The sequence below is a fragment of the Equus caballus genome, chromosome 7 (genome assembly GCF_041296265.1).
Source record: "Equus caballus isolate H_3958 breed thoroughbred chromosome 7, TB-T2T, whole genome shotgun sequence".
In the NCBI taxonomy this organism is placed as follows: Eukaryota; Metazoa; Chordata; class Mammalia; order Perissodactyla; family Equidae; genus Equus; species Equus caballus.
Window position 1 is genome coordinate 82,020,388 of NC_091690.1, and position 14,523 is coordinate 82,034,910.

Consider the following 14,523-nt stretch of genomic DNA (forward strand, 5'->3'; position numbering starts at 1 on the left):
ATGGCGCACCCTGCAGAGGTCACTGCCAACAGCGAGCAGGGGACGAGCAGACTTGAGAAGGAAGGGAGAGTTGGCGTTTGGCCATATTTTGTGCTCGAGGCCAGTGAGAGGTCCAGTTTGAGGCCCTGCGTCGGCTGGATACAGAGCTCAGGAGAGGGGCTGACATTACCCCCAGGCCAAGGCCCCGAGGGTCCAGGTGAGGCAGGAGCTAGTGAGCGCAGAGCAGAGCTCAGGTCTCCCCAAGCCCCCCAGCCCCATCCAGGCTGTGCTGAGAGCTGTGGTGACCACCCTGTTGTTTCCTTTGACACATATGGCTCTGTGACAGGGAAGACTGTCAAGACCCTCGGTCCCTTGCTCCTCTGGGCCCTTACTGCCCATATAGGAATGGGAGAGACTGGCAGACCCGGCCAGGGCCTAGGCTTGGGCTGGAGCCCCCCAGTTTGGGCCAGCGTGGAGCGAGGTGGACAGTGTTTCAGAGGCCCCTTCCCAAAGCACTGCTGTGGCTGAGTAACAGGAGGGAGATGTGTTTGCAAAACTGCCCCCACGTGCTGGCTGAGAGGCTGTGTCCTTTGTCGGTACATTCGTGGTCAGGGCCTGACCCCTGGGAGCAGGTGACTGGGAAGCCTGTGACTAGGGTGGGGCCCCTGGGGGCGTGGATTGCGCCCCAGCTGAGTTGTCACTGCAGTGGAAGGGTGCGAGTCTCCTGAGCTCCTCTGACCAGGGAAGAGGCAGGGAGCAGAGGTGCCTCCCTCCTGGGAATCAGGGCTCAGCCTTCCAAGGGACCCTCTTGGATGGGGCTTGCCTTGGCCTGTTTGTGAGGCCTCCGGGCTGGTTTCTCATGACCACACCTGGGACATGCCCTGGGGCATGCCCTGGGGCATCCTCCACCTACAGCCCCAGAGAGGCCCGACCCTGAGCCCATTTAGTATCAGAGCCCGGATATCTCACTTGGGCAACTCCTTAATGGCGTTGGCCTTGGTTTGCTCACAGCCAACCCCTCCCTCTCAAGGTCACTCTAAGTATTAAATTGTGTGGTCAGTGCTTCAGGCAGGGTCTGACTACAGTAGGTGCTGGGAAATGCCTGGCCCTTTCCCCCTCACATCTGTTACTACTGCTGTTAATGGCAGTGGCTGCTGGCTCCCTTGCCATGCTGGCCTCCTTTCTGGTGCAGCAGACGGATGGGTGGTGGGTATGGCCGCCTCACTGTTCACCTGGCCTGGTCTGAGTGTCCCCTCACCATCGCCACTCCCATGCAGGGGCTTGACACTCTCCTGTCTGGCCTCCTGGGTACCTTCAGGAGCCCTGGAAGGACAGGCTGTGGCATCGTGCCCACTCCCCATCCCTGGAGGAATGTGGCCTCAGCAGACCACGGGGTCCCCAGCTGAGGTGTGAACCTGAGACTCCAAGGCCTTTGGCAGCTCATCTGCCTTGACTTGATGCAGGACCCCTCCTCCCGCCCAGGTGACGGGGTTCGACAGCGTGGATGACGAGTCCAAGCACAGCGAACACATGTTCTCGGAAAAGAGCCCCAGCCCAGACATCTGGACCAGTGAGCAGAACCCGCCCTACAGCTACTACCTGTACTACATGTACGCCAACATCATGGTGCTCAACAACCTCCGCAGGTGCGTGAGCTCGCCACCCTCCCCCACGCCCGCACACCTCAAACCCAGGGATACAACCCAGCACACGGCACAGGGCCCGTGTCCACAGGGCCACATACACATGCAGGCATGTCCTCTACAACACAGCACCATCCTACATACAGTGCAGCCAAACCCCATGCCTGACCACACACGTGTTCACACACACCCACCAACACCTACATGTGTACCTGTCCATCCCTGCTGATACAGACGGGCTGTGCCAACACACACGCATGTTCACCACCACACTCACAGTGTTCACACGTGCATTTATTCGTGCAACAAATTACTGCACCTGCTGTGTGACAGGCACTGTCCGAGGCACTGGGCATATAATAGGGAACAAAACAAATCTGTGCCCTCATGGAACTACATCCCATAGTGTCACATGCACAGGCTTCCACCAAAGCACACACACATGTGACACACATGGCAGGTGTCAGGGCCCCGGGTGGCAGGACGCTGAGCCTTTCGCTCCCCTGCTTGTGCCTCTAGCATACCTCCCGCCCCTGCTGGGCCTGGGTGGGCCTCATAGCTCAGCCTCCGCCAACGCTGGCTTGTGGGAGTGGAGGTTTTGAATGGGCCATGATCGCAAGAAGAGGGCCTGGTGTTGGGGTGGGGGTGGGGGCAGTCCTGGGCTGAGCATGGAGATGGGGGCTCTAGTTCTGGCTCTGCCACTGACCTGCGCAGTGGATTCTAACGTCTGACTCCACTCGCTGGGTTTGCCCATTTTTGTAACAGAGGTTGGACTTGATGGTTTCTCACGGCTTTCCCTGCTCTGAAGGTCTGTGAGTCTGGGCCACAAGGCCTGGTGCAGAGGGGAGGGACGGGAGTCAACGGAGGACAGGGCAGGCTCTCTTTCTACCACTCGCCCCCTCTCTGTTCCCCAGAGATGGTGGCTCTTGGTGCTGAGGAGCTCTGGGCCTGGGCCTCTGCATTTTGGAGGGGTAGTTTCCAGGGTGCCCTGTGTCAGCTGTGCTGACCCTGTTGTGGGTGACTGTCTCCCCTGGAGTAGGCCTGAGCTGGGGGTGCAGGCCTTAGGCCTGCGGGCCCTGGGCAGGGTGGACCAGGGGTCCTTGCTGACCAAGAGCCTCGCTTCTCCTGCAGGGAACGAGGCCTGAGCACCTTCCTGTTCCGGCCGCACTGTGGGGAGGCTGGCTCCATCACCCACCTGGTGTCTGCGTTCCTGACTGCTGACAACATTTCCCATGGGCTGCTCCTCAAGAAGGTAACCAGGCCCCTCATGGCCCTGCCCGGGGCTCCCCTGGGGAGAAATGAGATCGCCTGTCCACCCCTCTGGCCAGTGATGCTAAAAGCATCAGGACCTTTTTCTGGGCTGGCCTGTCTGTAGTCATCTTGGTTTCATATTTAATTATGAAAGCAATGTAATCAAACACAACACAATTTGGATTTTTCAAAACTGGAGAAATGGGAAAAAAAAACCCCTACTGATATTAATAGAAACAGCCATTATTAGCATTTTAGTATTTATAATTCTCTTTTTTACCAGAGCATATTTCTAATGGGCTTATTACCATAATGACCACAGATTCTTGGTGGCTGCTTTGTCCCTTAACTTTCCATAACATCCATTTTTCTGTGCTGTAACGTAATACAGTGTCTGTGCTCCTCGTTGGAAAGGCTGTTGGAAGGCGGCCCGCCACTTGGATGGTCTGAATTGATTCAGCCAATCTCCACTTGTTGGACAGACTCCATCCAACTTTTCACTCGTGTAAATAATGCTACCATGAGCTTGGTGCATTCGGTCTTCTCCATAGTTTGGATCGCTTCCATAGGAACGGTGTTTGGTCAAACTCCTCCTGTCCTGGTCCCTGTGACGTCTAATCTGTGACACATTTCTGTGTAGGGCGGGTGCTACATCAGAAAACCACTCCAGCCCAGTCAGGTCTGCCCCTTCCCATCTCCTAGGAGCCGGGGTGTTTACAACCTCAACCTGAATGTTTGCGGTCAAAGCAACAAAACAGCAAACCTGGACTGACGAGTTGGGGGTCAGCGTCGGGGAGGGGAGCTGAGTACATAGGCTGGGGGTCAGCCCAGGGCCTTGCAGCTGCCCTTCCCGCCCTGAGCTGTGCCCTGAGCCTGGAGCCAAGAGGGAGCACTGCCTACAGTGGGCAGGAGGGATGGCCGTGTGAGGTGGGGATGCGGTGGACGTAGAGGTGGGGAAGGCGGGGTGGGTCGGGCGTCCTGGCTTTGGGGGACTCGGGTTTGGTTAGCGACTGGCACAGACACTGCCCAGAGGTTGCTTTCCACTGATGACTGCTTCTCCTCCCCTCCCTCCCATCTCTGGCACCTGTCACCTGAGATTGGTGTTTGTTTTGCAGAGTCCTGTGTTGCAGTATCTCTACTATCTGGCTCAGATCCCCATTGCCATGTCTCCTCTTAGCAACAACAGTCTGTTTCTCGAATATTCCAAAAACCCCCTGAGGGAATTCCTGCACAAGGGCCTGCATGTCTCTCTCTCCACTGATGACCCCATGCAGTTCCATTACACGAAGGTGAGGACTCAGGTGCCCCAGCAGCCACCAGTCCTGGCCTCTCCTCTCAGTGAGCGCGTGGCTCGGTTCTGCTTTCACAGGGGGAGGGGCGGGGAGGGGGAGGTTGGTGGCCTAGTGAAGACAAGAAGCTCCTGGTGAGGGAAAAGTGTTCTTTCCAGGAGCCCTGTCTTTGGGGCCCTTGAATGCTTGAGGCCACCATTTCATTTCTTTGCTTTTCCCTATTTTCCCTTTCTTTGACATTTACTAGCTCTGTGATGTTGGTAAAGTTACTTGACCTCTCTGTATCTTATTCCTCTTCATGTGTAAAATAGGGATAAAATTGTCTCTACATCTACATTGTGGGATTTATTAAGATAATGAATCAAAGAGTCGAATATAGTGTCTGCATATAGCATGTATTCAAAATGTTAGCTGCCATTTTTATTAATACTGTCATTACTCTTAGACTTTGGATCTCTGGGGAAAAAGAGAAGGGAAAAGCGAGATCATTGTGTGGGGACTAGCCATCTTTCTGCCTATCACATTTTGGTGGTATTGCTAAGACCAGACACTGATTAGTAACAATAGAAATGCCAGAGGCTTCTAGAGCAAATTCTCCAAGCTTTTGGTCCCAGGACCCCTTTTACTGGAGGCACTGAGAGTGTAGTTGTTTACATGGGTTATATCTACTGACATTTCACTGTGTTAGAAACTAATGAGAAACTGAAAAATATTAACTCGTTTAAAAATAACATTAATAAACCTATTAAATGTTAACATAAGTGGTTTTTCTGAAAAATAACCATATTCCTCCAAACAAAAATGGCATTGTTTTAAATTTTTGCAAATCTCTTTAGTGTCTGGTTTAATAGAAAAAAGCTGGATTCTCCTCTCTGCTCCTGCAGTCAGTCTGTGATAGATTATTTTATTAAAGTGTATGAAGAAACTCTTGCCTCACAAAGACGCATCGTCGGAAAGGGATGACCTTTCAAAAGGCCTTGCGGACGCCCAGGGGTCTTTGGACCAGTGTGAGAACCGCTGCTCTAGGGCACCGAGGCGATGGGTGCAGAAGAGCTAACGGAAGGGCTTGCGAGTCATGTGGGACAATTCACATCCCAGAAGACACAGCGAAGCGCAGCTCAAACCCAGATCCTTGCAGGGTTAAACTGTCTTACCCTTGATCATTTCTCATTCTTATTTAATGTTCCGCCTCTGCTCTTAGTACTTTACTCAGATTCCCTTTTATTTTTGGACAATCTTAAGAAAATGATGTGTTACATGAAAAGCGAAGCTATAGAGAAGGTACTAAAAATGTGCAAGACCTGCAAGATTGCCACAGGAGAGCAGAGGCTGGCATCCCCGTGCCTGGCACAGGGTTTCGAACGTGTGCTGGTCAACAAATAAATGTGTAGGTGTTCTTTGATACAGCTCTCTCTGGAAATCTAAGATTGCACACAAAAAACATCTTAGGAGTTCATAATTTAAGGGGGGGATGTTGTTTTGGTTACCCAGGTGCCAGACAGTAAAGATGAATGAAATCTGCAATGCCTGTCCGATGTTTCTAGCTTTGGAAATATGTGAAGACTTGAAATGGCTATTCTGCCATCTAATACGTTTACTTTTGGGGGAATCTAGGAAGCACTTATGGAAGAATATGCAATTGCAGCCCAAGTGTGGAAGCTGAGCACGTGTGACCTCTGCGAAATTGCCAGGAACAGCGTGCTGCAGAGCGGCCTCTCGCATCAGGTACGTGTGTGACGGCGCTGCCCTCCTTCCCCCGTGCTTTCAGCATGTGTACAGTGAATGGCTGCTGTGTGCCAGGCACTTTCTAGGCACTGGGATCAGTGATGAACAGAACAAGCAGGGTCTCTGTCACACTGAAACTCCTATTCTAGGGGAGGATCCTGGGGAGACTCTTGAATCCTCATGGCTGCTCTGTCACCCTTTTCAAACCTCTGCTCAAATGTCACCTCCTCAGAGAGGCCTTCCCTGATCACCCATTCTACACTAGACACACACTTGCCATCATTCTCCATCCCTTGTTTTTCTTCATAACGTTTATTACCACTGACACTGTAATATGTAGTTATGCATTTTCCTGTCTTTTCTTCTAGAATGTAAGGGTAGAGATTGTTTTGTTCAGCACTATGCCTAGAATAGTCCCTGGCACACAGCAGGCACTCACTATTTCTTGAATAGGTGAATAGTACCGAGACTGAATTAAAATACTCTAGGGATGGGACCTGGATATCAGTCTTTTTTTTTTTTTTTTTTTTTTTTTTTACAGTTCCCTAGTTGATTCTGATTGAGCCAGCGTTGAGAACCATTGCTTTAGATGGTGTCTTAGGTCCCTGGGTGCCTCCCCTGGGGGCTGTCACTGGTACAGGAAGAGGGCTGCATCGGTGCTACTCTTGTTGGGTGCTGATGCAGAGAAGAGTTACAGGCTCGAGATTCAATTTGTGCAAACTTTGGACTGGCCCTCCCCCGAAACACCTGTGTGCCCTGGGTAGCTCTCTGGAGGGACTTCTTTGAGTCTCGAGGCCTCCACTTTGCCTTCCTCATTGCCAGCAGCTCTTGCAGTTCTTATCTTTCCTTTCTGATCAAGAAAAGCACAGTCAGAAATGTCGGGAATGAATGGGGCTGTCAGGGTGACATCCTTGAGGACACGGAGGCCAGGAGGATCTTATGAGAGCCTTGTGGGGAAAGATACACATCAGCTTCAGGGGGAAGTATTCTGATTTGGTGTGGCTAATATCAGATGACGTGCGGATATAGAAAGTGAATCTAAGGTATATGGTTTCATTTGTCTTTCTCTTGGTCTGCAGGAAAAGCAAAGGTTTCTGGGACAAAATTATTATAAAGAAGGACCTGAAGGAAATGATATTCGAAAGACAAATGTTGCTCAGATCCGGATGGCGTTCCGATACGAGACCTTATGCAATGAACTCAGCTTCCTGTCTGATGCCATGAAATCAGAAGAGATCACAGCCCTGACCAAATAGGTCCAGCACTGGACATGCAATTTAGCTTCTGGTTTAATTCCAAGTCTGCTGTGATTAACAGTGGTCAAGATACCAAATTAGGACTTCCCACGGAGAGGACGCCTCTGAAGAACTTTCCAACTAGTGATTTTGGTTGCACTGTTCACTTTAAGATATAATGTGCCCACTTCTGTTGATATTTCTGAGTAATAGACGGTGACTCCTCCTTGGAGATCTGGGAGCTGGACACTTGTCTGTACTCCTTCCTGATTTTCCAAATATTTCTCTTGAAACCGCTAGTGCTTGCATCCTTGGGGCCAGGATCTTCCATGGTCCAATGCCCACTGACGTGAGGTCTGTGTGGTTTTCTGCCATAGTCCTCCATTGGCCCTGCAGGCTAGTTGGTAGTTGTTTATTTCAGCCTCTGGCTGGCTGGTTGCCTTAAACAAAATCAATTTCAGAGCTCCCTTTCATAAAGGAGCTACTTTGAGAGAATTAAAATAGAAAACTTCCTTCTTGACAATTTGTGTTTTTTATGACTTTCTTAAAGTTTTATTTAGCCCTCCTCCCTCCTTTCTATTTAGGAAGCCAAATGTGCACATTGAAACAATCACTCCTATCTTTGTCTTTGTTTCCTCATCTGAAAAGTGAGGGTTGGGACTAGACGAGTGGTTTTCGAACAATGTTCTGTCAACGCCCTTCCAGGACCACTTCAGGGTCGGGGAGGGCGGGCTTTGGGGAGTGAGGTTCTGGGTGCTTCCTCAAAGCGACTTTGTTTCATCAGTTTGACATTGGAGTTTCTACATATTTTCCTTTGAACTAAGGACTTGGAAAAGCACAGGACTAGATGATCCGTGTTCCTCTTGGCTCAAATATTCTATGACGGCAGCCCAATTATTACTTCACTTATGAAGACCCATGGCCAGAGAAGTGAAACGTAAACGTGCTTAAGGTCACACAGCTAATAAGTAATAGGACTAGAACCAGGTTTCTCTACTGCTAATCCAGGCCTTGCCCCACTCTTCCATTAGGCCTCACAAATGGTAGAATTTTTATCACTGTAACCCAGTGCAATTTTTTTTAAGGTGAAATCTCTCCCTTACCTAACACGCAGACTTCTTCAGAAGATATAAGTGGTCCCAGAAGCCAGGTAGAAAGCATTTTTTAAGATTGATCTGAATTTAAGTTTTACCAATGTACTCTTCATCTGTGTGACTAATGCCTGGTATATAGTAGGTGCTCAATAAATGTATATTGAATAACTGAAGGAATTTCTCTTTTGGCAACTTTTTAAGGATATGTACTCCTAGTACTTAACAAGCTGCTCAAGGACCTTCCTGTCTATTTCTGTGGGCAAATGAGACTATGGGAAGTCCTTCTGAATCATTAGAGTTAGAAGAACCCTATTTTTGCCTGTGAAAATGCTTATTTGACTTTAGATTGTCTTGTCCTATGACTTTATAATGCTCGTTCCCTCCACTGGTCAACTCAGCATATGGAACAATAAATGTCTTTTTACTAGGCAAACATACATGCTATCTTACAGCTAATCATGAAATTGAATGAAAACCCAGCATTTATCTTAGGCATTCATTATTTTTGAAAAGCCACTATTTGTATACATTTGTCCTAACATAGCAAGTATCATACAGTTTTTCATTGTCATTTTATCTGTATCAAGTATTCGTTTTTAATTATTAAATAAAGTCTGTTAGGACTGTGACTCAATGATTTCAAAGTAATACTATTTAAAGCAAGTGTTTAAGTTTTTTACATTAAGAAAAGATTGGGCATCCTGAAGAGCTATCAATAATAACTTGTAATTTATCTTTTACTAAGACTCAGACATGAATGACATTCACTAGGAAAACTCAAAATTTTCAAACTGAAGCTCACCAGAGCCTGAAAGTGAACCTTTGCTATCTTTTCCCCTTCCCTCTGCCCCGTTACAGTTCGTGAGCAAGCCATACACGTTCATTTCCTTTTCCATGGGCGCTACTCTAGTCTGTTCAGCCCACCCTTGCTGGATTTTACCTGTCCTGCAAACTTTTCAGACACCTTTTTCTATAGCACTCTGCACTTTGATTACATCATTGTACCTAATTGGCCTTTTCGGGGGGTGAATCCCTCCCTACTTTCTTTTGTGTTTGCAGTTGGAGTCAAAGGCAATTGTATACTGGCCTGCATTTCTAAGAGAACGGTTCTTGAGGCATGTTATCCCTTACTCTAAAAGGCTCAAGTTCACGGTATGTGTTCCTTCACACTGCACTGCGGAACGATCAATGTCACTGCTCTCTGCCACAGGAAACCAAGTCACAGCTCCTGGGTTGGTGCTCACCAAGCCTGTCTCGGGTCTTCACTTCCTCTTACCTTGGGTGAAAGCATATCCCTCTGGCTTTCTCTTTACTTGTTTGAGTGCTGAATTGGGGAAGCAATGCTCATCCTTTTCTGGGTTTGAAGACTCAACTGAAGGTGCTATGTTGGTAATACCCCTGAGTATTCTATACCTGAAACTATGACTGATAGAAAGACCAAGTGTAACTACCTGCAGTAAAAGGAACGCTAAGTAGACAAATACAGTTCCCTGGAAATTTTTATACCCTCAACCTCTAAATAAATATTTTATTAGAAAGAGAGAGGATGCCAGAGAGTAGGACTATAAACAGCCTCAAGTATCAAAATACATCTCTGAGGAGGCTTCTATGTCCTTTGATACCAAAATGGGTATTTCTCCACGATGACACACATCAGTAAATTGAATGACAAACTGCCACTCCTTATGAATGGCTTTCCTCTTCTCAGCACTAGTCTCTAACATGCTTCCCTAATTATATTCTTTTAATGGAAATGATTTTATAAAGCAAACATCAAAACTACTTTTTATCGATTATTTTACTGATTGGAGTATTTTATCGATTATTTTTACTGTCCATTAGGGTAAAAAGACATGAAAACAGATGAAAGTCTGTTGTCGCTTGTTTCTATTATATTGTCATTGTGTTGCCTATCGTAAATGCGGGTGACTCGCTGATTTCCCTAATCTCCAAGTAGTTTTCTTATTTCTAGATAGACAAAGTAAGCTTGACTTAATGAAGAAAAAACCAGTTAAATTCTTCGGACTGCCTTTTAATGGATCCAACTTGCCAATGTTAAAAATCACTGAACCGGGAGATATTTTTAAGCAGACTTATTTCCCAGACATATATTAGATGCCAGGAAATCGATCCAATTTGAAATGAATTTTAAAACATAGCACACAAACATCACAACCCCCAGAGCACAATACAAAATAGTCCTTCAAGGAATGTAAACATTTAGTAGATAAGAATGTGAAACTACACGGTAAGAAAGAAATCTCTTCAATTAGCTAAAATTTACTTGCTAAAGATTATTTATTGCACAATATATCAGTTTGTCCTAAGAATAAAACAGATACTATTATTCTCAACTTCTAAATTCAGTACATAGTCAAATCCATTTTCTCAAACTAAAGTTCTATAGCATTATAAATCCTTTGTTACTGAGTTAGGATAGGGAAAACTTTATAACTTATAAAACAAATTCCTTAGAGTTCATGAAACCATTTCACAAATCCTAGAAGGCACACATTATATTTCCTATCATAGTAAGTTCATTTAAGTACTTCATATTAAAAAAAGATAAAGCTGTACAGAATACAAAAAGTGTACATTTCATCCATTAAACAAATTTACAACTTTTATAATTAGTTGTTACAGTAGAACATTCCTAACATTCACATCTAAAGAATTATCGCTCAGTTTAATGGAGTGAGCAAAAAACTGTGCTCATTTATTTGAGAAGGCTAATAAAAACGTTCCATATTTCACAGTAGATCAGTTAGTATCTTGGAGTTCATACTGGAAAATAAGAAGGTTTGGGCAATATCACGTCACTGGGCTCACTGTTAAATAATTCCTTGAAAGGTGAAGGATTCTGGGGAATAAAATCATTGGTTCTACCTGGAAAGATCCCAAAATCTGTAAAGCAACTTTGTTCATTTTCAGAGACATTCTTAAATTAGGCAATCTGAATTAGACTCAGCAAGTCTAATCCAAAAAGACACTTAAAAATCTTGGAGCTGGAAAAGATCTCAGAGGATCACCTATCACAAGGTTTTCCAAATATGTTCCATGGAAGACTAAGAAACCACGGAGGAGATTCAGGGTTCTGGACGTTTGACTTGTTTAATTAAAAAAATTTTTATTTTGAAAAAAAATAAATTTAGAAAAGGTCCCATCATACAACTTGTGTTACTGACCAAATTATATTATACTGGATTATCATCAATGCATTAATACATATTTTCATTGGTTGACTTTATAATATTTAGTTATTACAGTATATAAACTTTATATAAAGAAGTTTGTGTTAATGAAATATGACTTTTATATAGTGGGATAGGGTGTGTGTGTAGGGATTCTGAGTAAGATTTTACTTGAAAAAGAAAAAGGTTCTACTGCTGAAATAAGGTGTGAAAACCATAGGTAAAGACTCAGTTTCTGAAGCAGGAACCTACAAACCAGAGAAAGGGACTTTCTCAAGGTCACACAACCTGATGGAGCCCCCAGTACTCTGCTTGCACAAACCACCACAGTGAGTGTTTAGCTATTTGCTACTGAGCTGCCCCCATCATGAATGTCAACCAATTAGTTATCAGTGTTTTGGGGGTAAAATCAAGCTACCTTTGGTCAGACATTTCTCCTAGAAATGAATTACTTAATTTGCATGCCTATTAAAATTCTAGTATCCAAAAGTTCTGCCACCAATAAGCAACAAGTTAAATGGTGTACTTTGGTACTTTGGGAAATAGTAGTATTTGCAACTTACCAATAATAAGTCAGAAAAGTGATATGGAATGTTAACATACTTTTTAAAGGAGACATCAGGCCCTAGTTTTATTATATACTGAAATGTTAATGTTTAGCATAAAACAAAAATTTTACATTGTAAGCAAAATTTTAAAAAAATGGTTCAAGAGCCAACTGAACATCTAATTCCATTATAACTATACTCTTTCAGAGTATTTCAAAGGAAGTACAGTGAAACAGTAAGAAAGTCAAATTATCTCCTAATTTTCAAAGGTGTTTTATGAACATATGGTTAAAAGGCTACATCCTATTTTCTTCTCTCTTAATCTAAGAAATTTGAGGACTTTGAGACTTCGGAAAGATGCCTTCAAGTTAAGAAAAGAAAAGCACCATAAACCAATATTGAATGATTTATAATTTGGAAATATGAAATTTATGATCTGTGATTGAGAAAAATTTCCTTCTGAAACTCCAAGATGCATGAGTATTATCAAAAGCTATTTAGAACAATTTCCCAGCTGTGGGAAAGCATTTCCAGAACAGCCGAGAAGATTCCCCAGTAGATATCTATTTACAAGACAAAGTCACGCCCAACTTTATAGTCCTTACCAAAATTATACAACATGAAAAAAAAAGAGTTTTAAGTAAAAAAACATGTAGTTCCAAAACACATTGCTAAAGTTATGAAATAATTATGGATCATTTCAAGTAAAAATTATTAAAGGAGCAATAACTAACCACAAGGGGGCATACATACTCCTTCGATTCCAGCAGAAAGACTAATTTAAGTAGTAACATGCACGTTGATATATTCTACATTTTCAGTCATTTAAAATTTTCTCTCAGATGGCTACAATTTTTTAACATTCAAGGTTTATTTTAAACCTAACTAAATAGATTCCAGAATACTCCTGGCCTGAAAAATATTAGCATTTCAGAAGCCTCTGGAAATGTTGCTGTTACCTCAGCGAAGGATTCAAGAGCAATTAGTTCTAATATATATTAGAACAGATAAATAACAGAAAAATATGGCCTAAAATAGTAGCAAATTTTAGTTGACCATAAATGGAAGACATAGAAAGTTTATCAAAAGAAAGGGGGGAAATTTTCAGAAGAGCGAAAATAAGAGTGGGGAAAATTGATTTCTTTGTCTGTGCCACAACATCCCTGTGTTCTTCCCTCGCGACCAGAGTGTTTACAGCCCACAGTAGCAGCAGAACACTTCACCCCAAGGTCACGGCCTGTGGGGCTGGCCTGCCTCATCAGCCATGTTAAGAATATAGTTAGCCATATCATCTTCAGTGGGTGCATCTGACACTACCCAAGATTCATTTGCTCCAGTCATCTGTAGGCGACAAATAGGGCAATTCCTGTGTCGATCACTCCTATTAGAGAAGTCAAAGAACAGTTTGTTTCTTTTTCTTCTTTTTTAAAAACTGGTTTGTTTAAAAAGTAATACATGTAGATATTTGTTTTAAAACGTAAACAGCTTAAAAGTATACAGTGAAAATAAATCTCTCCCTCCCACTCAATCTTTAATTCTTATCCCCAGGGTAACAACTGTTACCAGTTTCTCACATATTCTACACACAGATTAAAGCATGATCAAGCTGGTGTGCGGATTTACATCGCTGCTCTTTTTACTTGTCCATGTATCTTGTAGGACATTACGTTAGAACTGTCTAGTCTTTTTAAGCATCCACTGTGTGGACAGGCCATGATTCACTTAACCAGTCTCCCATAGATGGCCATTTAGGTTTTTCCCGTCTTTTGCTGCTACAAACAACAGAATGGAAGCATTCAAGGTTTCAAATAAAGGATGAACTTTACATACAGATAATTTTTGTGACAGGCAAAGAACTTACATATTGTAGCTTAAGTAAGGCTATGTTTTCCAAAGGGATTTTTGGTCTTGTCAAACATTATTTTGGGAAATTTCAAAAATACCGTATTTGAGCCAGAAACATGTCATAGAGGGAAAATATTTTTCTCTTCATCTCTCAGTGAAATCTGAGACCAAAGTAATTAAATTATATCAATTGCTCTTTGGCTTTTGTGCAAAAATTTAGAAATCTGTTCCATAAACTAAATATGAAAGCTAGAGCTGGCACATATTATTCAGGTTCATTTCTGGTTCCTCAAGCTATTTTACAAGATAATTATGTGTGCTCTTCTGTGTACAAAAGTCACAATTTTAAAACAGTCAACTTCTGCTTCTGGCCAACAGGAACCAAATTTATCTTCCCACTTAAAACAACTAAAATGCAGGACAAAATATAGTCAGGTGCCACATAACGACACTTTAGCCAATGACAGACCACATGCACAACAGTGGTCCCATAAGATTAGCACTACGTGATTAGCATATTAGGGGTGGAGCAGGCTGTACTGTCTAGGGTTGTGTAAGTACAGTCCATGATGTCCACATGACAAAATCACTTAACAACGCGTTTCTCAGAATGTAGCCCTGTTGTTAAGTGATGAATGATTGTATATGAAACAATGGTTTTCAACACTGGACATCAGATGACAAAGGACAATAATCCTTGAGAGATGAGAAGCAAAAGAAGGT

The 14,523-nt window shown here is 44.0% G+C and overlaps 2 protein-coding genes across 9 annotated transcripts in view; one reads left to right on the plus strand and one right to left on the minus strand.

Annotated features, from left to right (window-relative positions):
* Positions 1 to 8,845, plus strand: part of AMPD3 (adenosine monophosphate deaminase 3) — a 45,346-nt gene extending 36,501 nt beyond the window's left edge. For all 8 annotated transcript variants that reach the window (XM_005612169.4, XM_005612167.4, XM_023646036.2 and 5 more), the window contains exons 11-15: positions 1,462 to 1,625; positions 2,754 to 2,874; positions 3,989 to 4,162; positions 5,777 to 5,887; positions 6,967 to 8,845. In XM_005612169.4, coding sequence (XP_005612226.1) covers positions 1,462 to 1,625; positions 2,754 to 2,874; positions 3,989 to 4,162; positions 5,777 to 5,887; positions 6,967 to 7,143 — 747 coding nt within the window. In that variant the 3' untranslated portion in view covers positions 7,144 to 8,845. The remainder of the gene's footprint in view (positions 1 to 1,461; positions 1,626 to 2,753; positions 2,875 to 3,988; positions 4,163 to 5,776; positions 5,888 to 6,966) is intronic.
* A 1,650-nt stretch (positions 8,846 to 10,495) lies between these two features.
* The window catches only part of RNF141 (ring finger protein 141), a 42,597-nt gene continuing 38,569 nt past the window's right edge, over positions 10,496 to 14,523 (minus strand). The window contains exon 6 of the mRNA XM_001504919.5: positions 10,496 to 13,336. Within this exon, the coding sequence (XP_001504969.1) occupies positions 13,186 to 13,336 (151 nt within the window). The 3' untranslated portion in view covers positions 10,496 to 13,185. The remainder of the gene's footprint in view (positions 13,337 to 14,523) is intronic.